Source organism: Callorhinchus milii, unplaced genomic scaffold (assembly GCF_018977255.1).
Source record: "Callorhinchus milii isolate IMCB2004 unplaced genomic scaffold, IMCB_Cmil_1.0 Scaffold3, whole genome shotgun sequence".
Taxonomy (NCBI): domain Eukaryota; kingdom Metazoa; phylum Chordata; class Chondrichthyes; order Chimaeriformes; family Callorhinchidae; genus Callorhinchus; species Callorhinchus milii.
In genome coordinates this window covers 79,145,071-79,165,709 of record NW_024704744.1, presented here as the reverse complement: position 1 = coordinate 79,165,709, position 20,639 = coordinate 79,145,071, and the positions used below count along the sequence as shown (strand labels likewise).

At 43.7% G+C, this 20,639-nt stretch overlaps 1 protein-coding gene across 2 annotated transcripts in view; it reads left to right on the top strand.

Annotated features, from left to right (window-relative positions):
- macrod2 (mono-ADP ribosylhydrolase 2) overlaps nt 1-15,981 on the top strand; it is a 608,721-nt gene extending 592,740 nt beyond the window's left edge. The window contains exons 16-18 of one of the 2 annotated variants that reach the window (XM_007892290.2): nt 7,836-7,880; nt 11,700-11,744; nt 12,310-15,981. In XM_007892290.2, the coding sequence (XP_007890481.2) occupies nt 7,836-7,880; nt 11,700-11,744; nt 12,310-12,323 (104 nt within the window). In that variant the 3' untranslated portion in view covers nt 12,324-15,981. The remainder of the gene's footprint in view (nt 1-7,835; nt 7,881-11,699; nt 11,745-12,309) is intronic. The other variant, XM_007892291.2, reaches the window with a different exon arrangement.
- The last annotated feature ends 4,658 nt before the right edge of the window (nt 15,982-20,639 follow it).

Sequence of the window (20,639 nt, the reverse complement as noted above, 5' to 3'; positions counted from 1 at the left end):
AAGCAGACAGAGGCTCAGTTTGTCGTCTCATCCGAAAGACGAGACATCCAAATAGCTAAGGAAGTCTGATATTCAGACATCTCCTGCAATCTCCTGATCTTTTACCAATTTTTGCTCAACTTTTGTTAATACCTATTCCTGTTGTGTGAAAATCTGATTTCTCTCAGTCTTTTTCTCTCAGTCTTGACTTACTGACTGAAGTGCAATCCTATTATGTTCACTGAGCACCAGAAGCACCTTTAGAATGTTAACAGGATTGCTGGGGGAGGGCGGCTTCCTGTTTTTTAAGTCACTGTGTGAGCTGATACTCTTCACGCTTGCTTTCATATGCCTTCCACATGCTGATAGTTTCACTAAACGGATAATTAAAAGAATCCCAGGTATTGAGTGCCATTTCTCTTTGACTCCATTGTTCCTTCACCGGCGTGGCAAGCAGATGGTCGGAGATTTCAGATCTTTTAAAGCTTCAGGGTTTTCCCATCACATCAAGCATGTCTTAGTGTTGAGCAATTAGATTTAGGCTTTCAGGCTCCGTGGGGGATTGAATAAAGAACCGAGCGATTTCAATAAAGATTTGTAAAGAAAATCTTGTAAGGTTAGTCAAAGGCATATGAGAGGACAATGTCAGTAAGCATAAGAGACCTCTCCTTTCTTATTTTTAATCTGGGAATATTGATGATGGACCCCTGTCCACTTATTGTGTTTGTGTGTGTTTGGTGGGGAGGGGGTCTTTAACACAAGGCCATTTCCTTCAGGGCAGGTCACAGGCCAGTGCTTAATTGATTCAGGCTGTAAGAAGTTATCTAAGCACCTTTGAGCAATGGAAAAACCCAAGCCTATTTTTTATGTAATTGGAGGGCGGATTCTCTGAGTAAAGGGTTCCATGTGATGGAGTCCTTGCACTTAAAATTTAAAGGCTTAGCTGTTTTTTTTAAAAAAGCGTGTTCATTTCCAAAATGCCTCGGCATTGAAACCAGTAAATGGGAGGGACACAAGATCCATACAATGGGAAATGAGTATTTTAATCCGATATAGGATTACGACTAGGACCAGAAAAGTGGCTTTTAAAGACTGAGAAGCGTGAAGGAGTCAACATGGCTTGCAAACTCTTTTGAGTATAATGTTGTCATTGCTCTTGAGATTTCTTTAAAATTTTGCAGCCAGTTTTCGGTTTGTCTTAAGAACTACAAAAAAAAATTCAACGTTAAGACCGATTTTTTTGTGGGCATTTTGCCCACAAAATATACAGTCAATTCACTTTACAGTGTATTCTTTGAAGCAATTTGAAATGTCTCAACAACGTGATAAGACGCTATATCAAATGCAAGAATTATTATGATTATTGCTATTATATTTTGGACACCTAAAATGCTGCATAGAGTAAACCTCCCTAATAATCTATACTATTCAGGTACTAACCTTTTTCTGTTTATTATTGTAAATTTGCTTTTCGGAGGAATTATTCATAAACAAGTTAGAAGTCTGAACTGCAGTTATGATCAGCCTGGCTCAGTTGGTAGCACTCCCAGCTCTGAGTTAGAAGGTAGAGGTTTCAAGTCCCACGCCAGGTATTTCAGCTGACACTCCAAAATAGTGCCGGGATTATGTTACCTTGTCAGAGGTGACATCTTTCAGATGAGATGTTAAACTGAGGACCTGTCTCAGTTCAAGTGGAAGTTAAAAATCCCCTGAAACTATTCGAAAAGACAAGGGAGTGTTTTGGCCAACAATCCCCCAAATAAAATTGATCATTCACTTCATAAATGCTTATTGGGCATTGCTGGGTGTAAATTGGATGCCTTGTTCACCAATAAGTCTATACATTAAATAAAAATGTAGTCTCTCAATCCACGACTGTTCACTGCTGCGCGCAATTGGCTGCAACGTTTCGCCCACAAAACATACAGTCAATTTACTTTACAATGTATTCATTCTGTGAAGCACTTTGAGATGTCTCGAAGACGTGATAAGGTGCTATATCAAATGCAAAGATTATTATTATTCACAACACTTTATAGCTAAATCCTGTGAAGCACTTTGAGATTCTGATGATACATTAAAGCGCTACATCAAATGCAAGTATTATGATTATTATTATGTATTCTGGCGCTAGTTATTTGCAGTCATTTTGCACGTTATCCGTCTTGTGAAACAGTTGTTGTTGGTTCTAATATCCAGCGCTCTCTTGTCGCAGGATGTGTGAGCACTGGCGATGAATAACAACGAGATTGAAAAATTACTCAGTGATTACAATCAAATGGTTGGAAGCTAGATTATGACAATATTGCTGAAGGAAGATTTCCATGTGTTTTTTTTCCCCCAACTCATCTGATCGGTTGCCTCGTGTGAATATTGTGTCTCCAGCACGGTGGTCATGAAGCGAAAAATTGAAAAATGAAGCGTGTTCATGAATGAGCTGGCTGCTGTTTGTATTGTGTACGTGAAGAAGAGAGGAGAGAGAGGTTCTGTGAAACAGTGTGGGTTAAAGGGAACAAGATAACTACTGAAAAAGGAGTCAAGTATAGGAAAAGGGCAACAGCAACAACAACACTTTGCATTTACTTAGGCCCCTTATATAGCATCTCGGAATGCTTAACAGTGGCGGAGATTGACGCTGAGCCGAGAGAGGGGAGAGGTGACCGTAGGAACGCGTTGAGGAAAGTCTTCAGGTGTGATTTGAAATGGGGAAGGAGGAGGCAAGGTGGAGGCATTGAGGCACAGAGTTCCATATATTAGGGGCGTAGTGACTGAAAGCAATTAGTGGAGCAGAGGGGATGAAGATTGTGTAGGAGGACTGAGCCAGCTGAGTGAAGGCGTGGAGTGGGTTGTAAACAGATCAGACAGGTAGGCAGGTGCTAGGGTATGAAAGGATTTGTACACCAGTGTGAAGATCTTGAACCTGATCCGTTCTGTAATACGGAGCTAGTGGAACCTGGCAAGGACTAAGGTGATTGGTAATGGGGTTTGCGGGTGAGCGTACAAGCCAGGACACCAGGCATGTAAATGGGACTGAAAGGATTGCTCTTTCGGCACAGACGCAATGGGCTGAATGGCCATCTGTGCTGTAAATTTCTATGGTTCTATGTTTGCATTGCGTAGGCGAAGACAGGAGAAAGAGGCAGAAGGGTTCTGTGAGACAGCGTGGTTGCAAAAAAGCATTTGCAAAACTGAAACACTGTTTTGATAAGTGGTTCTGGTTTGCGATTGAAATTATTATTAATAATGATTACATTTGGTATAGCGCCTTTCACTTTGGGAGGACCTCTCAAAGCTCTTTACAGGTTTTACTGTAATGTTTGCATACACCAGTGTTCCACAAACAACCATGAAGTGAGTGAATAATTTTATCTGGGGGATTGTTGGCCAGGGAGAAACACTATAAAATAAAATAATAATCTTTGCATTTGATATAGCGCTTTTCACATCTTCTCGACGTCTCAGAGCGCTTCACAGAATATCCGGTAATGTGAATTGACTATATTTGTGGGCGAAACGCAGCAGCCAATTGCGCACAGCAGTGTCCCATAAACAGCCGTGGATTGAAGTGACCAATTTATTATTGTTTTTTTCTTGCTGGATTATTATCAGGCGTATAGAGTAAGGAAACTTGCGAGGCAATGCTCTAACCAGTGAGCTACAGGACTCCACTCTTTCCAAATAGCACCATGGGAATCTTTAATGTTCACCTGAGCATTAAACCTCATGCAACCTCAGTTGAACATCTAAGCTAAAAGACAGCTTCTCGCAACAATACAGCATACCCCCAGCACTGCACTGGAGTGTCAATCTAGACTATGACCTCAAAATGCCAACATAGGACTTAAACCCACCACCTTGTGATTTAGAGGCGACAGTGATACCAACTGAGCCAGGGGTTAACGCTTCATTTATATCTGAATATCTGATTTCACAGATGCAGATATATATTATACACAAAAAACACCAGGAACATAGTATACAGCAACTTCAACCAATCACCCTCCCAATGATTCCTGAAATGAAACTCGAATATTTTACAAAAGGCAGAATAAATTTGTCATCCTGTTTTTGATTACCAACTTTATGAGGACGTTAAGCAGCCAGGCATGGAAATAGATATTAATAATAGCAATCTCCTTGTGCTTCACAGTCAGTCTCGGGTGATGCAAAATAAGTGTGTGATGGCACGACTGATTCTGTGGGAGTGAGGGATACTGTGCGAGAGGAGGAATTTTGCTTGAATACCATTAAAAAGATAATGAGAGTTTAAGTTTGGTTCCAGTGGGGTCAGGGCACTCGGAACGACATCCCATGTTCCGCATCCTTAAACGACCGCACCGTATCATTTTAGAAATACTATATCATCCATTCGGCTTTTATCATCGCCACTCCAGCTGCTACCTGCCTCTTTCAGGAAGCCCTCTGCGATAATTCTGCGAAGCAGTGCGCTGAATTTGCATGAAACTAAGCTTTACACTTTTGACTTTTGTGAACTGCTTTATTTTAACTCCCTTTTCAAGTGTTTCTGAGCACAGTGTCCACCTCAACATTTTTTAATTGCCCTCCTCCTCCCTTATCTCCTGCATTATAGGTGACGGAAAGCCTTGAATATTGGGTCAGAGAGCATCCATCTTGGCAGTAGTAAATGTTATGTGTGTTCTCAGCTATTCTAAAAATGTAGGCATTATTTCCATAAGGTCGACTTGTCATTGTTTAGCTTGTCCTTTCCTCCAGCTGGGCTACTTTTCCTTATCTCTTACACAGCAAAAAGAAGCTTTTGGACTGAGCTGCTGTCTGGCTCTTTTGACCGATTAAGTCATAAAACATCTTTGCATTCAGTACCGTGCAATGCCCTTCACCTCGGGAGAACTGCTCAAAGTGTCTGACTCGAATGAGGGACAAAGTTGGAAATATTATCTACTTTCAAAATTTAACACGCTCATTTATGCTATACACCCATCTTTATCTGTAACTCTCACTTGGTTCAAGCCACACTTTGGGATTTTGAGCTCTCGCAGTCTAGGCTGACACTCCAGTTCAGAGCTGAAGGTGTCTGCAATGTCTCGAGGGACCATCCTTCGCACGAGACATTAAACCAAGGTCTAGTGGATGTTAAAGATCCCATGGAAATATTTGAAAAGAGAAGGGATTTTCTCCCAGTGTCCTGACCAACAATCCCCAAGATAAAATTGGTCATTCACTCCATGGCTGTTTGTTGGGAACATCACAATGTACAATTGTCCTGCCCCGTTCGCCTAAAAATATACAGTCACTCCACTTTACAGTAATTCCCGTGAAGAGCTTGGAGCAATCTTGATGACGTGATAGGGCGCTGTATCAAATGCAAGGAATGTAATATATTAAAATTACAATTATTGCAAAACTTGGGTATAATGCAATAGCCCAATAAATGAGAATGTTGCGATAGTCGAGTTAGCTGCATTTTGGGGAATAAAAATACTTTCATGGGCAGAAAAGGATTGATTTACAGGATATCGCCAATGCTGGTTTGTCAAGTTTTAGCCTCCAACGGAGATTAATTAATATCCGTTCTAGTTCAGCAAAGTGGGAAGCAGTTTTCGCAGACAGAAATTGCACAGAGCAGTTTCTGGAAAAACTGCTGCGAATGTGCAGACATTAATAACCCTCAGTATAGTGCCTTTCAAGTTGGGAGGATGTCCCAAAGAGCTTCGCAGAATAGACTGTAATGAGCAGTGACTGTTGTGAGCGAACGACAACTAAAACTAGGTTCCAAGCATCAGCACTGACTGCTGGAGAGTAGTTTTAACCCCTGTTCCACCCCACAAATGAACTCCTCATCAGAAACCTTTGTGTCTCATTTGCTCATCTACGAATAGTATCTACATATAATGCATATTAATAATCCTCTATGTTTGATTTAGCACCTCGTCAGATCATTGAGATGGTTCAAAGATCTTCACAGGTTATTAATGTGGGTTTGTGGCGGCAGCCAATTTGCACATAGCAATGTCCTACAAACAGCCAAGAATTGAGGGACGAATTTTTATTTGGGTGAATTGTTGGCCAAGACAGCAGGAGAAACTCTCTTTTTGAATAGCGCCATAGGATCTTTACCGTCCACCTGAACAGGCATAGATGGGACCTCGGATTAATGCCTCATCCAAGAATGTCTGATTTAATGCCGCTTCCAACAACGCAGCACATCCCCAGCACTGCACTGGAGCGTCAGTGTGTCTACATGTGCAAACACTGCAAAGCTTTATTACCTTGGAATGAGTGTACAAAGCATGCACATCGTTCAGTGCTTTCCTGTCATAAATCACGGAAACAATGAGGTTTACAGAAGACAATGGATATGGCTCTGAATTCCAGACCATTAAACTGCAGGGAGTTCAGATATCAATCACCAGACGAGGGAAGTTTTGTCAGCCTGTATCTATCATCTGAATCGCAATCCGATTGCACGCGTTAACTCACTGCAGGACAGACAGTGTTATTTATAATGCATGTTTACACTTCAAAAATTCACATTTNAAAAAAGGTGGTGAGTTTTTCATGCAGGATTTGTGGAGTCCTGTAGCTCAGTGGTTAGAGCACTCGCTTTGCAAGTGAGAGAACTGAGTTCAATTCCAGGCAGAGGGCGAAACCTTGGGCAAGTTTCCTTACTCCACACGCATAATAATAATCCCTCCAAAACCAAAAACAATAATAAAATTGGTCATTTTCAATCTACGACTGTTTGTGGGACATTGCTGTGCGCAATTGGCTGCCGTGTTCGCCTCCAAATATACAGTCAATTCACTTTACAGTGTGTTCTGTGAAGCGCTTTGGGGCATCCTCCCCGACATGAAAAGCGCTATATCAAATGCAAGGATTATTATTATATTATTATTTCCTTGCTATTTTCCTGCAGTGGGTCCTGTTGGAGGTATAGAACCATAGAACTTCACAGCACCGAAAAAGGCCATACTGTCTGTGCCAGCTCTTTTAAAGAGCAATCCTGTCAGTCCCATTTACCTACCCTTTCCCCCGTACCCCTTTTTCGGTATTTCATAATAATAATAAACCTTATATTTGATACAGCGCCTTATTACGTAGTTGAGCAGTCTCAAGGCGCTTCACAAAATATATTGTAAAGTGGATTGACTGTGTATTTTATGGGCAAAACGCAGCAGCCAATTGTGCACAGCAGGTCCCGCAAACAGTCGCGGATTGAATGACCAATTTTTTTAATGGAATTATTACCCCCGGAAAAACGATCCGCCAATCGACTGACACCGGGGTTCCTACTTACTACTAGGTAAATAGAGGCGTGTGGAGTAAGGAAACTTGCCTACGGTTTCGTCCTGCCAGGATAGAGGGTAGGAGAGAGAGTGTGCTGCACAGTATGATGGAAAATTGAATGAGTAAAAGCCTAATTCTGTTGGGAGTTTTTTCCGACGTAGTTGCTTCATGGATCTGAGCTTCTCTTAAGACAGTACAAACGATTTAAAGAATTAAGTGGCAGCCATTGAAGTTGAATACAAGCCGTTCAACTTGTGAGTTCAGTTAAACAGCTTGAATTAGTCTCCAGTGTCTCCAGCAGAAACATGCGCAGCGAGCAGTGACTATTTGTTCTGGTGGCACTCTTGCTCTGAAGGAAGCACTATCAGCCAGTCAGTCAGTCAGTCCACTTTCATCAGCTAAAAGCGTGGAACCAATTTAACGTGGCTGCGTCCATTTGTTGCCGTCAAATTGAACCACTCACGCAAAATGAAACCATTGCTCAGAGAGAGCCCTTGGCTGATGGCGAGGGGAGAAGCAATAATGGCCTAGAATTCAGCCCTGCTCAGCAAATCCTCCCTTGATTTAAATGTGGTTTCTTCACTTGACAGGTTCACAGAAAATGAGTGATGGTGATGAAAATTCGCAAACTCAAGGTACGAATTATAATCTGTCGCTTTGAGGAGTCTTCTCATTAATAGATGTTCCGGACGTAGGGTGCACAGTCTGTTACACCAATTTATTGGATCACGGCAGATCTTTTAATCTCATTTCCCTGCCTTTTCTCCATATCGCTTAATACTTTTACTTTTCCAGTGCTCATCTATCTTGATTCGAAAACTCCCAATCGATTCTGCAAGGTTCAGTTGATGTTACTGTTTCTAAAGCTCCTGTTTCATTGTCACTGTGTTTGCCTAATGGCAAAATGTTTTTTCTTGATGCAGAAATGTTTTTTCTTGAAATGTTTTTTCTTGATGAATATGAGGCGAAATTCTACCTCTCAATTTACTCTTATTTATTTATGAGCAGCATTTAAGGGCCCCCAGAATTTGGCAAATTCTTAAATGCAGGCTCCATCTTGAAACCGTTTTCCCCCAAATTCCCTTTAAGAACCACTCAAAAAAGTCAAAAGTTAAGATACAAGATTGAATTCAACAAATTGCCAAATTTAAATCTTTAATACTAAAAATAATAATAATAATCCTTGCTTTTGATAGAGGGCCTTATCACGTCTTTGGGACGTCTCAAAACGCTTCACAGAATATAGTGTAAAGTGTCGTGACTGTATATTTTGTGGGTGAAATGTGGCAGCCAATTGCGCACAGCAGTGCAAAATATTTTTAGAGGCGGATATTATTGCCTTATCTTTTTCCACCCCTTTCCCTTTTTATTGGGAGGAAAAATGCGAAATGTGATGTGTTAATTATCACAAGTTGGGTAAAATCCTGCCCTTAAAATCCCTGTCCGGGAATAATTTCAGTCTCCCGCAGTCCATCGATTGAGATAAACAGCAGGGACTGACATTGTTATCGGCCTTGTTGGAAAAGACTGAACAGGCCCAGCCTTACAATGAAGATCTTACAGGCTGCCTGCCTCCAATAAACCTGGATAAGTTAAAAGATAAAACTTAAAATTTTGCTTCTGCATGTGGCAAAGGGGGATACAGAAGGTTAAGAGGACAAAGAATGCTGTGCCCCAGAAAGCTGCAGAGGTGGAATCAATCGGGATATTTTAAAAGAGAGATAGACACATCTTGGACATACTTTAAAAGAAGTATTAAAAGGGTAAAAGCGAAAGGATAGGCTATTGGTACTAAAAGTACTAAAAGATCTGCCAAAGGTTGAATAAACTGGTGGGACAGGCTCAGTGGGCTTACATGGGTTCCTCCTGATCCTCTTTTCCAGTGTTCCTGAACTATTCTCCAATAATCTGGTAGCCGGGGGGGGGGGGGGGGGGGGGGGGCAGCAGGGGGTGGGGGGTGGGTAGGGGATGACGACGACAAAGAGAAGATATTCAGCCCCAAAGAATAGTATTTTAAGGACTCGTTTTGCTCACATTTTCAGCCCTTGTGATCAAAATATGATGGTGATCACATCACTCAGTGCATTTCTTCTAATATATTTAAATATATTTAAAGATAAAAGAGAACTAATATCCTCCAACCCCACACACCTGTAGTCAAACCTTACAGAGGATGTCTGTCTTTCTCCTCCACTCCCCAACCCTGTTAAATGATGGCCCAATTCAAGGACGATTGTAAAGTTTCTTTGCCAGAGTGAATCATTTGAGCGAAGAGTTGTTTCATAACCACCAGATTAAGCCTTTAACTGCTTGCAGTACACTGATTATTTCCCTTTTTCCCACTCCTCTTGCATTTATATACTTTCTTGCTCCTTCCCTTAAAACTCTCCGAGCCCATATGCAACCTAGGCGTCAGGTTCGACCCCCAATTATCCTTCCTCCCCCACATCCGGTCCCTCATCAGCACCATTTTCTTCCACCTCCGACGCATCGCTCGTCTCCGCCAAACCTCTCTCCGAAAGCCGCTGGAAAACCTGGTCCATGCCTTTGTCACCTCTCTGGACTATTCTAAACCCCTCCTCGCCGGCCTCCCATCCACTACCATCCACAAAATCCAGATTATTCAAAACTGCCGCCCGCATTCTCACCCGCACCAAACTCCGCTCCCCGATTACCCCAGTCCTTGCAAGACTGCACTGGCTGCCTGTCCCAGAGAGGATCGACTTCAAAATCCTCACCCTTGTCTTCAAATCCCTGCACTCCTCTGCATCCCTCTACCTCTCTGACCTCCTCTATCCTCAAAACAGTACCCGTTGCCTTCGTTCCTCCGGGTCTGGCCTCCTCCTTGTCCCCCGAGTCCTCCGCTCCACCCTCGGCCGCCGTGCCTTCAGCCACTATGCTCCGAGGCTCTGGAACTCCCTTCCTCACTCCCTTCGCTTCCCCCGCTCTTCCTATTCTCAGCTCTCGGCTGAAGACCTTTCTTTTTGACCGCGCCTTTGGTTACCTTCCCCCCCCCCCCCCCCCCTCTGGCTCGGCCCCGCGATCGGTTACTGTGAAGCGCTCTGAGACGCCGTCCGGCATGGAGGGCGCTATATAAATCCAAGTTGTTGTTGTTTTTCATGTTTGACATCAAATCCGGGTTGAGCCTGAACTTTCTTCAGCTGAATGTGGGCATGACAGGAGCCGTTCTTTTTGTCTCCCGCCAGCCTCTCTTTGCTTCCAGCTGTGATTTCCTCAATTTCCTTTCGGGCCTGTCTCTCAATCTCTCTCTCTAACTCACGGAATCAGCGTGCAACCTTAGCGTTTAATCGAATCCTCAGCTCTCCTCCCTCTCTCACATCTGCTTCCTGACCCAAACCGCTTTCTGCATTTTCACTACATCGGCCACCTCCGTCCCTATCTCACCCACAACGCGGTCAAAACCTTCATCCACGCCTCCGAGATCTTCAGACTTTGTTTTAGTTTGCTTTCTTCCCACTCCTCTATTAATGACCACCCCCCCACCACCGCCCCTCCAAAAAAGAGTCACTGTGAGCTGATCCAGTTAAAAGTCCCTCTCACATGACATGCCTGATACAAACACACGCACTGTGTCTGTGTGGAAGCATTTGCCTAAGTCCGTTCCAGGGCTGTAACAATGAGACATGGAATTGCTGTTCACACACTGAGCCTGAGGGAGAGCCAGAGAGTGGGAAAACTAAAAAGACACGGGACTAGGCGAGAATACCCTTTTCACTGTTCGTTTCAACCCTATTTTATGTTAGACCAGGACTTTAAACAGTTAGGGCTCCTCACTTCACTTCACACGTTATATTGAGACTGTGTGCGGCCGCAAGGTACTCGAGTGTTAATCAGGACGAGGGGTTTTCTTCCGCTCCCTTTCCCCACTTCCAACTGAAACCTAGACATTTCATGGCGAACACAATACTATAGAGGCATAAAAATGGACAGTGCAGAAGGAGGCCATTCAGCCCATCGAGACCTCACAAAAATATTGAGGATATTTCATTAAATTAAAACAGGCAGCCACAGATGTTGGTTGATACCCGTTGACATTAAATAATAATATATACAATAATAATCCTTGCATTTGATATAGTGCCTTATCACCGAGTTGAGACGTCTCAAAGCGCTTCACAGAATATAGTGTAAACTGGATCGACTGTATATTTTGGGGGCGAAACGTGGCAGCCAGTTGCGCACAGCAGTGTCCCACCACCAGTCGTGGATTGAGTGACCAAATTATTATTATTTTTCTTTGAAGGGATTATTACCCCATGTGATCACTTCATTTCCATAAACTATCCACCAATTTAATATGCTTACAAAATGTCATCCATGAACAAAGTAATCGATCCTTTTACCTTCAAATTGTCCTGAGCCCATGGTCATTCCACCTGGCATACGCAGCTAATGCAGCCTAATATGATTCTATATTATGTAATGTTTTACAGGGGAAGATAAGGAGCACATACCCTATATTGATGATATTGAAGAAGGTATACCAAATTCTCTTGTTTGACAATGATCTTGGGAAACTAGCCAGATATAACACGGCACAGAGTGTTCGGAAAGCAAATTCACGCCCAAAAGCCAAATGGGACAAAAAAAAATACAGAATAAATTCAGATACAGCCGGGCGAGATCTTCATTCAATTCGACTCCCAGCTTTTCTCTTGATGAATTCAAAGACAATTTTGTCTTCAACGTCCTTGTACACGTCACGAAAAAAAATCCTTTCTCCGAACTCCGCGTACTACCCAACATTTCACTCCGTTATCTGAGAACACAGGTGGAGGGAGGGGGTGGGGGTGGTCTCAACGCCTTTCCATCACCCAACTCAGCCCAGCCCAACCGACCGGCAGTATATTGTGGTGAATGGTGGGATCGCTAGGAAGATCCATTGTCTGTATGGCTCCGTACCGCACCACGCGGTGCATTGACCAAACCAGGGAGAGGGGAGAGGAAGCGTTTGATTNAAAAAAAATCGCAGATGCTCTTCTTGTCTGACTTCTCCAAGTTGCGACGTATTTGTTGATTCATTTTGTGTTTCTGTTTCAACAGAGACCGAAAAGTGAAACGAAAGCGAGGATTCAGGCTGCCAAACTCAAGATATGTCTGTTTGTGAAGGCAGACATAAACCCCCACCCACCCCACCCCACCCCGTAGACCTCCTGGAAGGCTAACGGAACATACTTGTGCTTGAGTTTAGATAGCCAACTTGTTCATTTTTGTGGATCGAAATTCAGTTTGTATTATGTTTCGTAATTGTACTATTGAATAGAATTTTTTTCTGGCCTGATCTTGTGCTTCTAAATAGCAATACTGTTCCTCGCACTGCCTGCAGCTGCTGTTTTAAATTGAGTCAGACCTTTGATCCAGATGTTGGATCTGCTTCACACCGTGGCCGAGCGAGCTGATTGCGTTCATTGCAGCTGCACTGGGACGCATTGGGTTACCCAACTACTTTCATTTGTATAGCACCCTCACTCAGGGTAGCATTCCCAGAGCGCTTGAGAGTGGGGGAGCACGACACCGAGCCATGGGGAGGGAGGAGGTGACCATGGCATCATCGAAGAGGAAAGTCTTAAGGCGCGACCTGAAGATGGGGAAGGAGGGGGTAAGGAGGATGGATAGAGGAAGATTAGATTACATTGGGTCACATTGAGTTACACTGGGTTACATCCATCTTTTAATCACTACTTACTTTACACTGGCTTACACTGTTTCACACCACGAAATATGAAGTCAATTCACTTACAGAATATCCTGTGAAGCGCTTTAAAACGTCTCAATGACGTGATAAGATGCTACATCAAATGTAATTATTATTATTTATTATTACTTTAGAAACTATTTTAGATATAAGGATACAATAATCCCGTCATGGACGGGCTGAACAGCCTATTTCTGGGGCTTGTCACTCAGTGTAATACTATTGTTGGTGGCTGAACAAATCCTAACTTTACCTAACTCACTAACCACCACTACTGCGTCTCCAGGAAGCCTTGACTAGCCTAACCCTGGCTCTTATCAACCACCTGAGCCACCTATTTGGGGAGGCTAGTAAAGGGCAGCTTATTCTTGCAGCATCTTAAGAGCTCGTCCTTTCGACACTCTCAGCCGGTATTGAGCACTGGAACCCACATACAACAACACTATAGTGTCACAAGTCCTTTGGATGGCCCTGCTTATTGCAATGGGGATTTTCAGTGACTGGGATAGATGGTGCTCTCACCATGTCCCGAGCACAGAGCCACGGAAACAGCTGTGCTTCCCATGGAATCCATTGGGAAATTGAATCTATTCCAAAATAATACCTCTGCGTTTTCCCCTGAAACTGGTTTATGCTCCATCAGACCCTGAGGGATGCCAAACAGCTATAGGAATGTAAAAATGCCTCCTATTCCTTAAACGTTCTGCCAGCTCTGTACGACAATAGCTGCGACGACCTTGTCATGGGTTTGTAACTGATTGGAAGTCGCCACAAGGCTGTGACTTTTTCGCCACAGCTGAAAAACCGCAGTTAAAAATACTTCAGCAATCCAGCGTTCCCTCCTGTTGGATCTGCAGTAGAACCTGCCGGAAGGTTTCTCTTAGTCTAGAAATAATCCGGGGCAGTGATAACAACAACTTGCATTTGTATAGCGTTGCTTCACACAGGGCAATGCTCTTAAATAGCCCTTCATCAGAGGTTTCTGAAGAGCCCTCAAATAATTGACTTTTTTTAAAAAAGTTATGGTGAGGGGAGGGTCAGCTGAAACTTTTTTCAAAACACGAAGCAAAATGTAACAATAAAGGTTCGCTCTTTCCAATTCTAACCCGTTCCCAGGGACTTGGGACGTCCTCCTGACGTTAATAGCACTATACACGTGTAACTCTTGTTGTTCCTTTAGATAAGAACATCAACAGCGCCCCTCACGCAAGGTAGCATCCCCAGAGTGATCGACAGTGACGGAGCACAAATGCCGGGGAGGGGAAGATGACCATAGAGGAAGGTCGAAGAGAAAGTTGCCAGATAAATTAGTCACTAAGCTTAGGCATTTAGTTCTTGTTGCTATCATGCCTCTCTCTCTCTCCCCCACCCCTCCCTCTCTCTCCCCCTCTATCTTAGTCCAAAGAAGAAAGGGCTGTACGAAAGCGCTCCGAAACGCCCTCTAGCGTGAAGGCCCTCTATATAGATGCAAGTTGTTGTTGTAGCCTGAACCCCTTGCTCACCTCCTGAATTGCAGCCTCTAGCCCTTCATTCACCTTTTAATCACACTTCCTAATTGATTTCAAGTATCAAGGTCCGTCTGACGTGCATTTAAACACAATACAATGTAAAATTATATCAACGTAACTCCTTTCCCTTCAGGACGGTGTCCCAAGGCGCTGGTATAGATAGCGTGTTCCGTGTCCGTGCACCACTTTTTTTTGGGGGGGGGTTTAATGGAAATAAATGTGTGTCCCTTCAATGCTTTGAATTTAGATGACGAGGTTAGTTATTGTCGTGGCAACCGAGGGAAGAAGCTTGAGGCCTTTTTATTTTGAGCTGCGGACACCCGTATTAGCTGTGAGCCACGCACACCAGCGCTCTCGTCGAGGCACGTAATGCTGCAGATCCCACTGCTGGAATCATCAGAGCAGCCTCACAGCTGGACTTTATCTTAAAATTACATCCCCTGTGGCTCTGCGGATGTAAAATGCTGAAGCAGCAATTTTGCGGTTCCAATGACTTCTAGATCAGTACGGGAGGTGTCGTAACGTGTCGTTCCGACACATACACTACCCCTCCCCGTGCGCTTGTTTTCGAGTAATAGTTTTCGCTTTACGAAATATCGCGTTGCTGCTGAGGCTTTGTAACTTTCGTGCCAAATCGGCTTGGAAAAGGGAGAAGGCGCAGGGGAAAGGAAGGGAAGAGTACAATGATTTGGCAATCGTAGCCCGATCGCCCTCACTATCCGGCTCAAGCTCTTGGGTGCTGGAAAGCCATCGTTATTCAGGGGTGTTAGGGAATGAGAGGGGAGCGTGAAAACGAGGCTTTGATCTCATTCAGAAAAGGTGAACGGCAACTCTTTGTGGATTTGTGAGTCTGCAAACAGTTGCCTGGCCTCGTAGTGAACGTGGGTGCCCAACAAGAGAACATTTCTGGAAGTGGGGCTTCGATACCAACTCCTAATCATAGATGCAAGCTCCTCGGTTGATGCGGGTGGAAGAGGGAAGGAGGCAGTGAAGTTGAGGTGTGAGATGTTACCTGTGGACACTGCTCTGTGGACGAAACCGTGTTTCCCTCAACAAAACCATTCAGCAGACTCTCTTTGTCTACTTCATACGTTCAATTAAAACAACACACTGCAGTGCACGCATGCTTAGCTTTAGACTATGTTTAGCTAGACGTCATACTTTGCGTAGATTTTTCTGGAAAACAGACAATACGGTATATAAATATTTTTTCCATCTGAGACGCTTCAGAGGTTTGCCTTACCCGAACGTATGTAATTGTAACTGGCAGTCGTTGCTCATAGACTTGAACCAAATAGATCAAGGCTGGAGAATATCTTGTGGATCTGCTGCCTCGTTGCGAACTGTCGCAGATCCTATTGTGAATGAGCCCGTATTACATATTAAAAAAAGGTTGTTTTTCTTTTCTCTTTCTCTCTTATTCTGTCTGTGCCATGACTTTGGGGTATAATTGATATGAAATGATGCCTTCACTTTATTATGTCTGTTCAATAAATTGGAACGATTACAGCAGTTTTGAACGATAGCGTCGGTCTTTGTGGCTTGTGTTTGAGTTTCTTTTCACTCCAGTTGAAAATGCTTGTCCTTGCTTTCAAAACACTCCACGGCCTTGTTCCTCCCTACCTCTGTGACCTGCTAACCCCATACTGGCCTGTCCGCTCCTTCTGCTCGGCGGACTCTCGCTTGCTCCACGTCCCCCATCCTTGCCTTCAGTCGCCCTCCTACCCCTGCCCTCCACCCCTCCTGTTCCCAACCCCCAGCTCGGGTTGAAATCCCTAACTGTCCAATGTCTGGGGACATCCTCCCAATGTGAAAAGCGCTACACAAATGTAATTTATTGTTGTTGTTCACTCATTACTCCCCTCCCCCACCCATCACCCCAGGTCAGTCGGTGGAAAGGTGTTCCAGTTTCAACCTTGCTCAGAGCTTGTGAATCTGTGCCTGCATATCTGTTCCAGGTGTGTTTTTATAGCATTTCTTCTCCCCATGCAATTAGCCACTGCTCCACATTTCCCCTGAAGCTAAGTACAGTTCCAGAAGTGCCAATTTCTGAATCCAGTCTCCCTAGGTAGCTATTCTTCTTGTGTGAGATTAGATACATGAGCGCTTGCAAAGGCTGTTTCACTGGGAGCATTGCAACCAAGTGCAATCTTAACCTCTCCCCCTCCCCAGACGAATGTTCCGTACCCCCCAGCAAGGGAATGCTAGATACTGACAAGGACAACTCTACCTGATTTGTCTTTTATCGTTCCTAAACAGGTCACTGTAATACCCAACTGGAAGTTGTCAGCCTGGCTTTGATTGTGGCACTCTAGCCTCCCAAGTCCAGAAGAAGGGGTCTTTGCTGGGACATTGCTGTGTGCAAATTGATTTTAAAAATATTGCGTTCAAAAATAAACAGTCACTTTACATAGTGTGAAGCGCTATGGAATATTTCAACAACGCCATAAGGCACTTAAGAATTATTAATCACGGTTTGGACTTTAGTTTTTTTTAAGACTTAAGTAAGCAGTCGCACCCGGGAGAGAGTGCCTTCCATTCCAGCAATCTAGCTCTGGAATTTCCATGTGTAGGTGGGATGCATGGAATTCTCCGCTTACTCTTAAGCACGGTGATGGATTTCCGCATGTGCCAGAGACCGACCGGGCTGACCAAAAAATAAAAGTCTTTCATTCATAATAAATCATGCTTGAGGATAATTAAATGAACTCCTTTCATACTGATCCAAACCTGCATTTCTGTGATGTTCCAGTCACTGGGAAGTTAAATTCTTAATTCCCTGCATTTCATTTCACACAATTCTGATCAAGCCCGTCACTGGGGAAAAAATACAATGATGTGTAATATAGCTAAATGATATCCACCCCTATTATGTTACAAAATGACAGTCTTTCTATCTAAATTAAGCTGAAAGCTATTGCGATCCCTTCAATCTTTATTTAGGTAGATGGCTCTACTTAGTCAAATGCTAAGTATAATGATGATCACAATCAAAGCATCGAAAGCATTCATTTATCATCTGTATAGGATAGTCAATGATTACTAGTGTGTGCAGTCACAAAGCTAATATCACAACACTAAGCGCTATAGGCTGTAACATTTTGGGCCAGGGTTTTATTAAAAGATCCTTCTCCCTTCTCCCTTACAGAATAACTTTACAGACGTTAACTCGAGGTTCTGTTCAGATGGACGTTAAAAATCCTGTGGCACTGTCCGAAAAGAGAAGGCAGTTTCTCCTGGTGTCTTGGCCAACAATCCCCAGATAAAACTAGTCATTCACTTCATGCCTGATTATGGGACATTGTGGTGTGGAAGTGGGCTTCTGCGTTTGACTACAAAACACATTTTACAGAAAGTAATAATGATAACAATGCTTGCATTTGGTATAATGACTTATCACGTCAAGATGATGTCTCAAAGCGCTTCACAGGAAATACAGTGAAATGGAGTGACTGTGTATTTCTAGGCAAACTTGGCAGCTGTGCTGTGCTGTGGGATCTTTAACATCCACCTGAACAGGCAAACAGGACCTTGATTTAATGTCTCAGCTGAAGTACAGCAGTTCCAACAATCCAACACCCTTCCAGCAGGCCAGAAGCTTAATTCTATGGCTTCAGCAATGAAAATGGCCTTGGGGAGAATGAATTTGTCTTTGACCCATTTCAATTCTTTAAAGATCACATGAATGCCATCTTGTGAAGCCATTTGAGACGTCCTCCTGACATGCAACGCACTTTAACAAACACAAGGATTATTATTATTATAAATGTCTGACAGAATTTTTTTTAAGCAATTGATACTGACCAATATTAACAAGTGAAGCTTACAGTTGGGAATTGATTTTAAACAGTAGATTGAACAGGGCTTTTGACTTAACATTTACTTTTGTTAATTTAAATGCCCCGAATAAGCTGGTGCCTGATCTAGTTTGTAAATAGTGCAAAGCTTATGTTCTCTTTGATTCTAATACATTCACTAATAACATACAGTGACATCTGTTGGCTCAATACTCTGTGTGTAACGGGAGGCTGAAGTCAACTTAAGCTTCTTAAGGTAATTGGGTTCCAGTGCAGCCGAATTGGAGAAAGAGCGTTTGCTGAGCTTTGTATCTGCACTGAGCTGAACAACGTTAGAGTGACAGGTGTTACCCAATAATGATCTGAAGAACTCTGCCTTTTTCATGTATCTTAACTTCAACTGGGCATGAAGTCAAGTACTGTAAGGGGAACTGGATAGCAGAAGTCCACATTGAAGGAGAGAAATTCCACGTGGATCTAGACTTATTATACCCTTTCCTCAGCTTTTCAAAGCGTCCAAAATCTGTCAAGTCTGTACTTCAAGCCTTCATTTTGAAGGTAGCTTCTTTTAAGATCTCAAAATTAAGCCCAGAGTTAAAGATTCTGCCAAAAACTGGATGCTTTGAACTGCTGAGAAAACTGCAAGTCCAGACCAAGGAGGACTTTTTCTGTCTCTGCACATAGACAACCCTCGGGTCAGGATGTAAATCAGGTGGCATTTTTTATTTGTTTCTCTCGGTAAAACTCGAACATTCTGGGACCGAGCAAAATTATTTTATTGTAATTTTTTAACTGCAGTGAAAGGACAGCCTGCTCTGAGCGCTGGTACAAACTCAGTGGACCCGCTGTACATTTCTATGATGATATGATTCTCGTACTCGGCCAGTTCAGCTAGCTTGTCTGTTATGTCTTTGCTTTTTAAGCCCTCCATGGCCTTGTTCCGCCTTATCTCTGCAATCTACCAACCCACCCACTCCCTCCACTCGACAGGCAGTGTCCTGCTCCATGTCCCCGGCCCTGCGTGTCCCACAATCGGCGGTCAGGCCTTCAATCTTCCTGCTCCCACCCTTTCAAACACCATTCCGGAGTCTCTTCGCCTCGNCCCCCCACTCCCTCGCCTCCTTCATGGCCAGTCTCAAGACCTTCCTCTTTGACTATGCTTTCAACCACCCTCTCACAGCTTCCACCCTCCTTTGCCCTCCAGCCCTTTTGATTCCAACCACCAGTTGGGGTGCAAACGCTTCACTGTCCAGCACCGTGGGACATCCTCCCATTGTGAAAGGCGCTATATAAATGCAATTTGTTGTTATTTATAATAATAATATTGCTTGCATTTGGTATAGCACCTTATCATGTCATCGAGATGTCACAAAGCGCTTCACAGGATTTTAGTATGAAGTGTAGTGACTGTGTATTTGTAAGCAAACACAGCAGCTAATTTCCACACTGCAATGTCCTACAAACAGCCATGAAGTGAATGGACAATTTTACCTGGGGAATCATTGGCCAGGACATTTTGAGAAAGTGCCTTTTCTTTTCAAGTAATGACGTAGGATCTTTAAAGGCCGCCAAAACAGGCAGATAGGATCTCGGTTTTAACCTCTCATCCAAAGAATGGCACCTTCAACAACGCACCACATTCCAACACTGCACCGGAGTGTCAGCCTAGACTGTGTGAGTTCAAAGTTATGAACGAAACTGTTGTATAACTTTGCAGAGGCAGAGGAAAGAACAACAACAACAAAATGACATTTATAAAGCGCCTTTTGTGTTGGGAGGACGTCCCAAGGCGGGTCAAGACCCGAGCATGGGGGAGGGGTGGTGTAGGCGTGAGGGAAGCCAGAGAGGTGGGAGGGTGACTGAAGGCACGATTGAAGAGGAGGGTCTTGAGACCGGCCTTGAAGTAGGCAAGGGAGGAAGCGAGGCGAAGGGACTGTGGGATGGAGTTCCAGAGTGTGGGGGCAGAGAGGCTTGAAAGCCCGGCCACCGATGTTAGGGCGGGTCGGGTGGGAGACATGGAGCAGACCGGAGCCCGGTCTTAATTGCTTAGCAATTGCAAACACACGACTGCAGGTACGATTCCACCAAGACAGTTGTTATGCATCATTTTCCTTTGACCTGATTGTATTCACAACAAGTCTCAAGTATTGACTTTCTTTAAAAACCTTGTCAAAATGGGTCATGAAATTAATAGCGTGCCGAGGGGAAGTGATGGCCAATAAAATACTTGTGTTTATTATATGTTGTGGTGGGCGAGTGGTGGGCGGGATGGATATCACTGCGGGCAGGGTCTCTCTCTCCCCCTCTCTCATCTCGGGGATCTTTGCAGTGCTATATCAATCTTGACAACCAATGTTCTGAAAATAGGTTTGA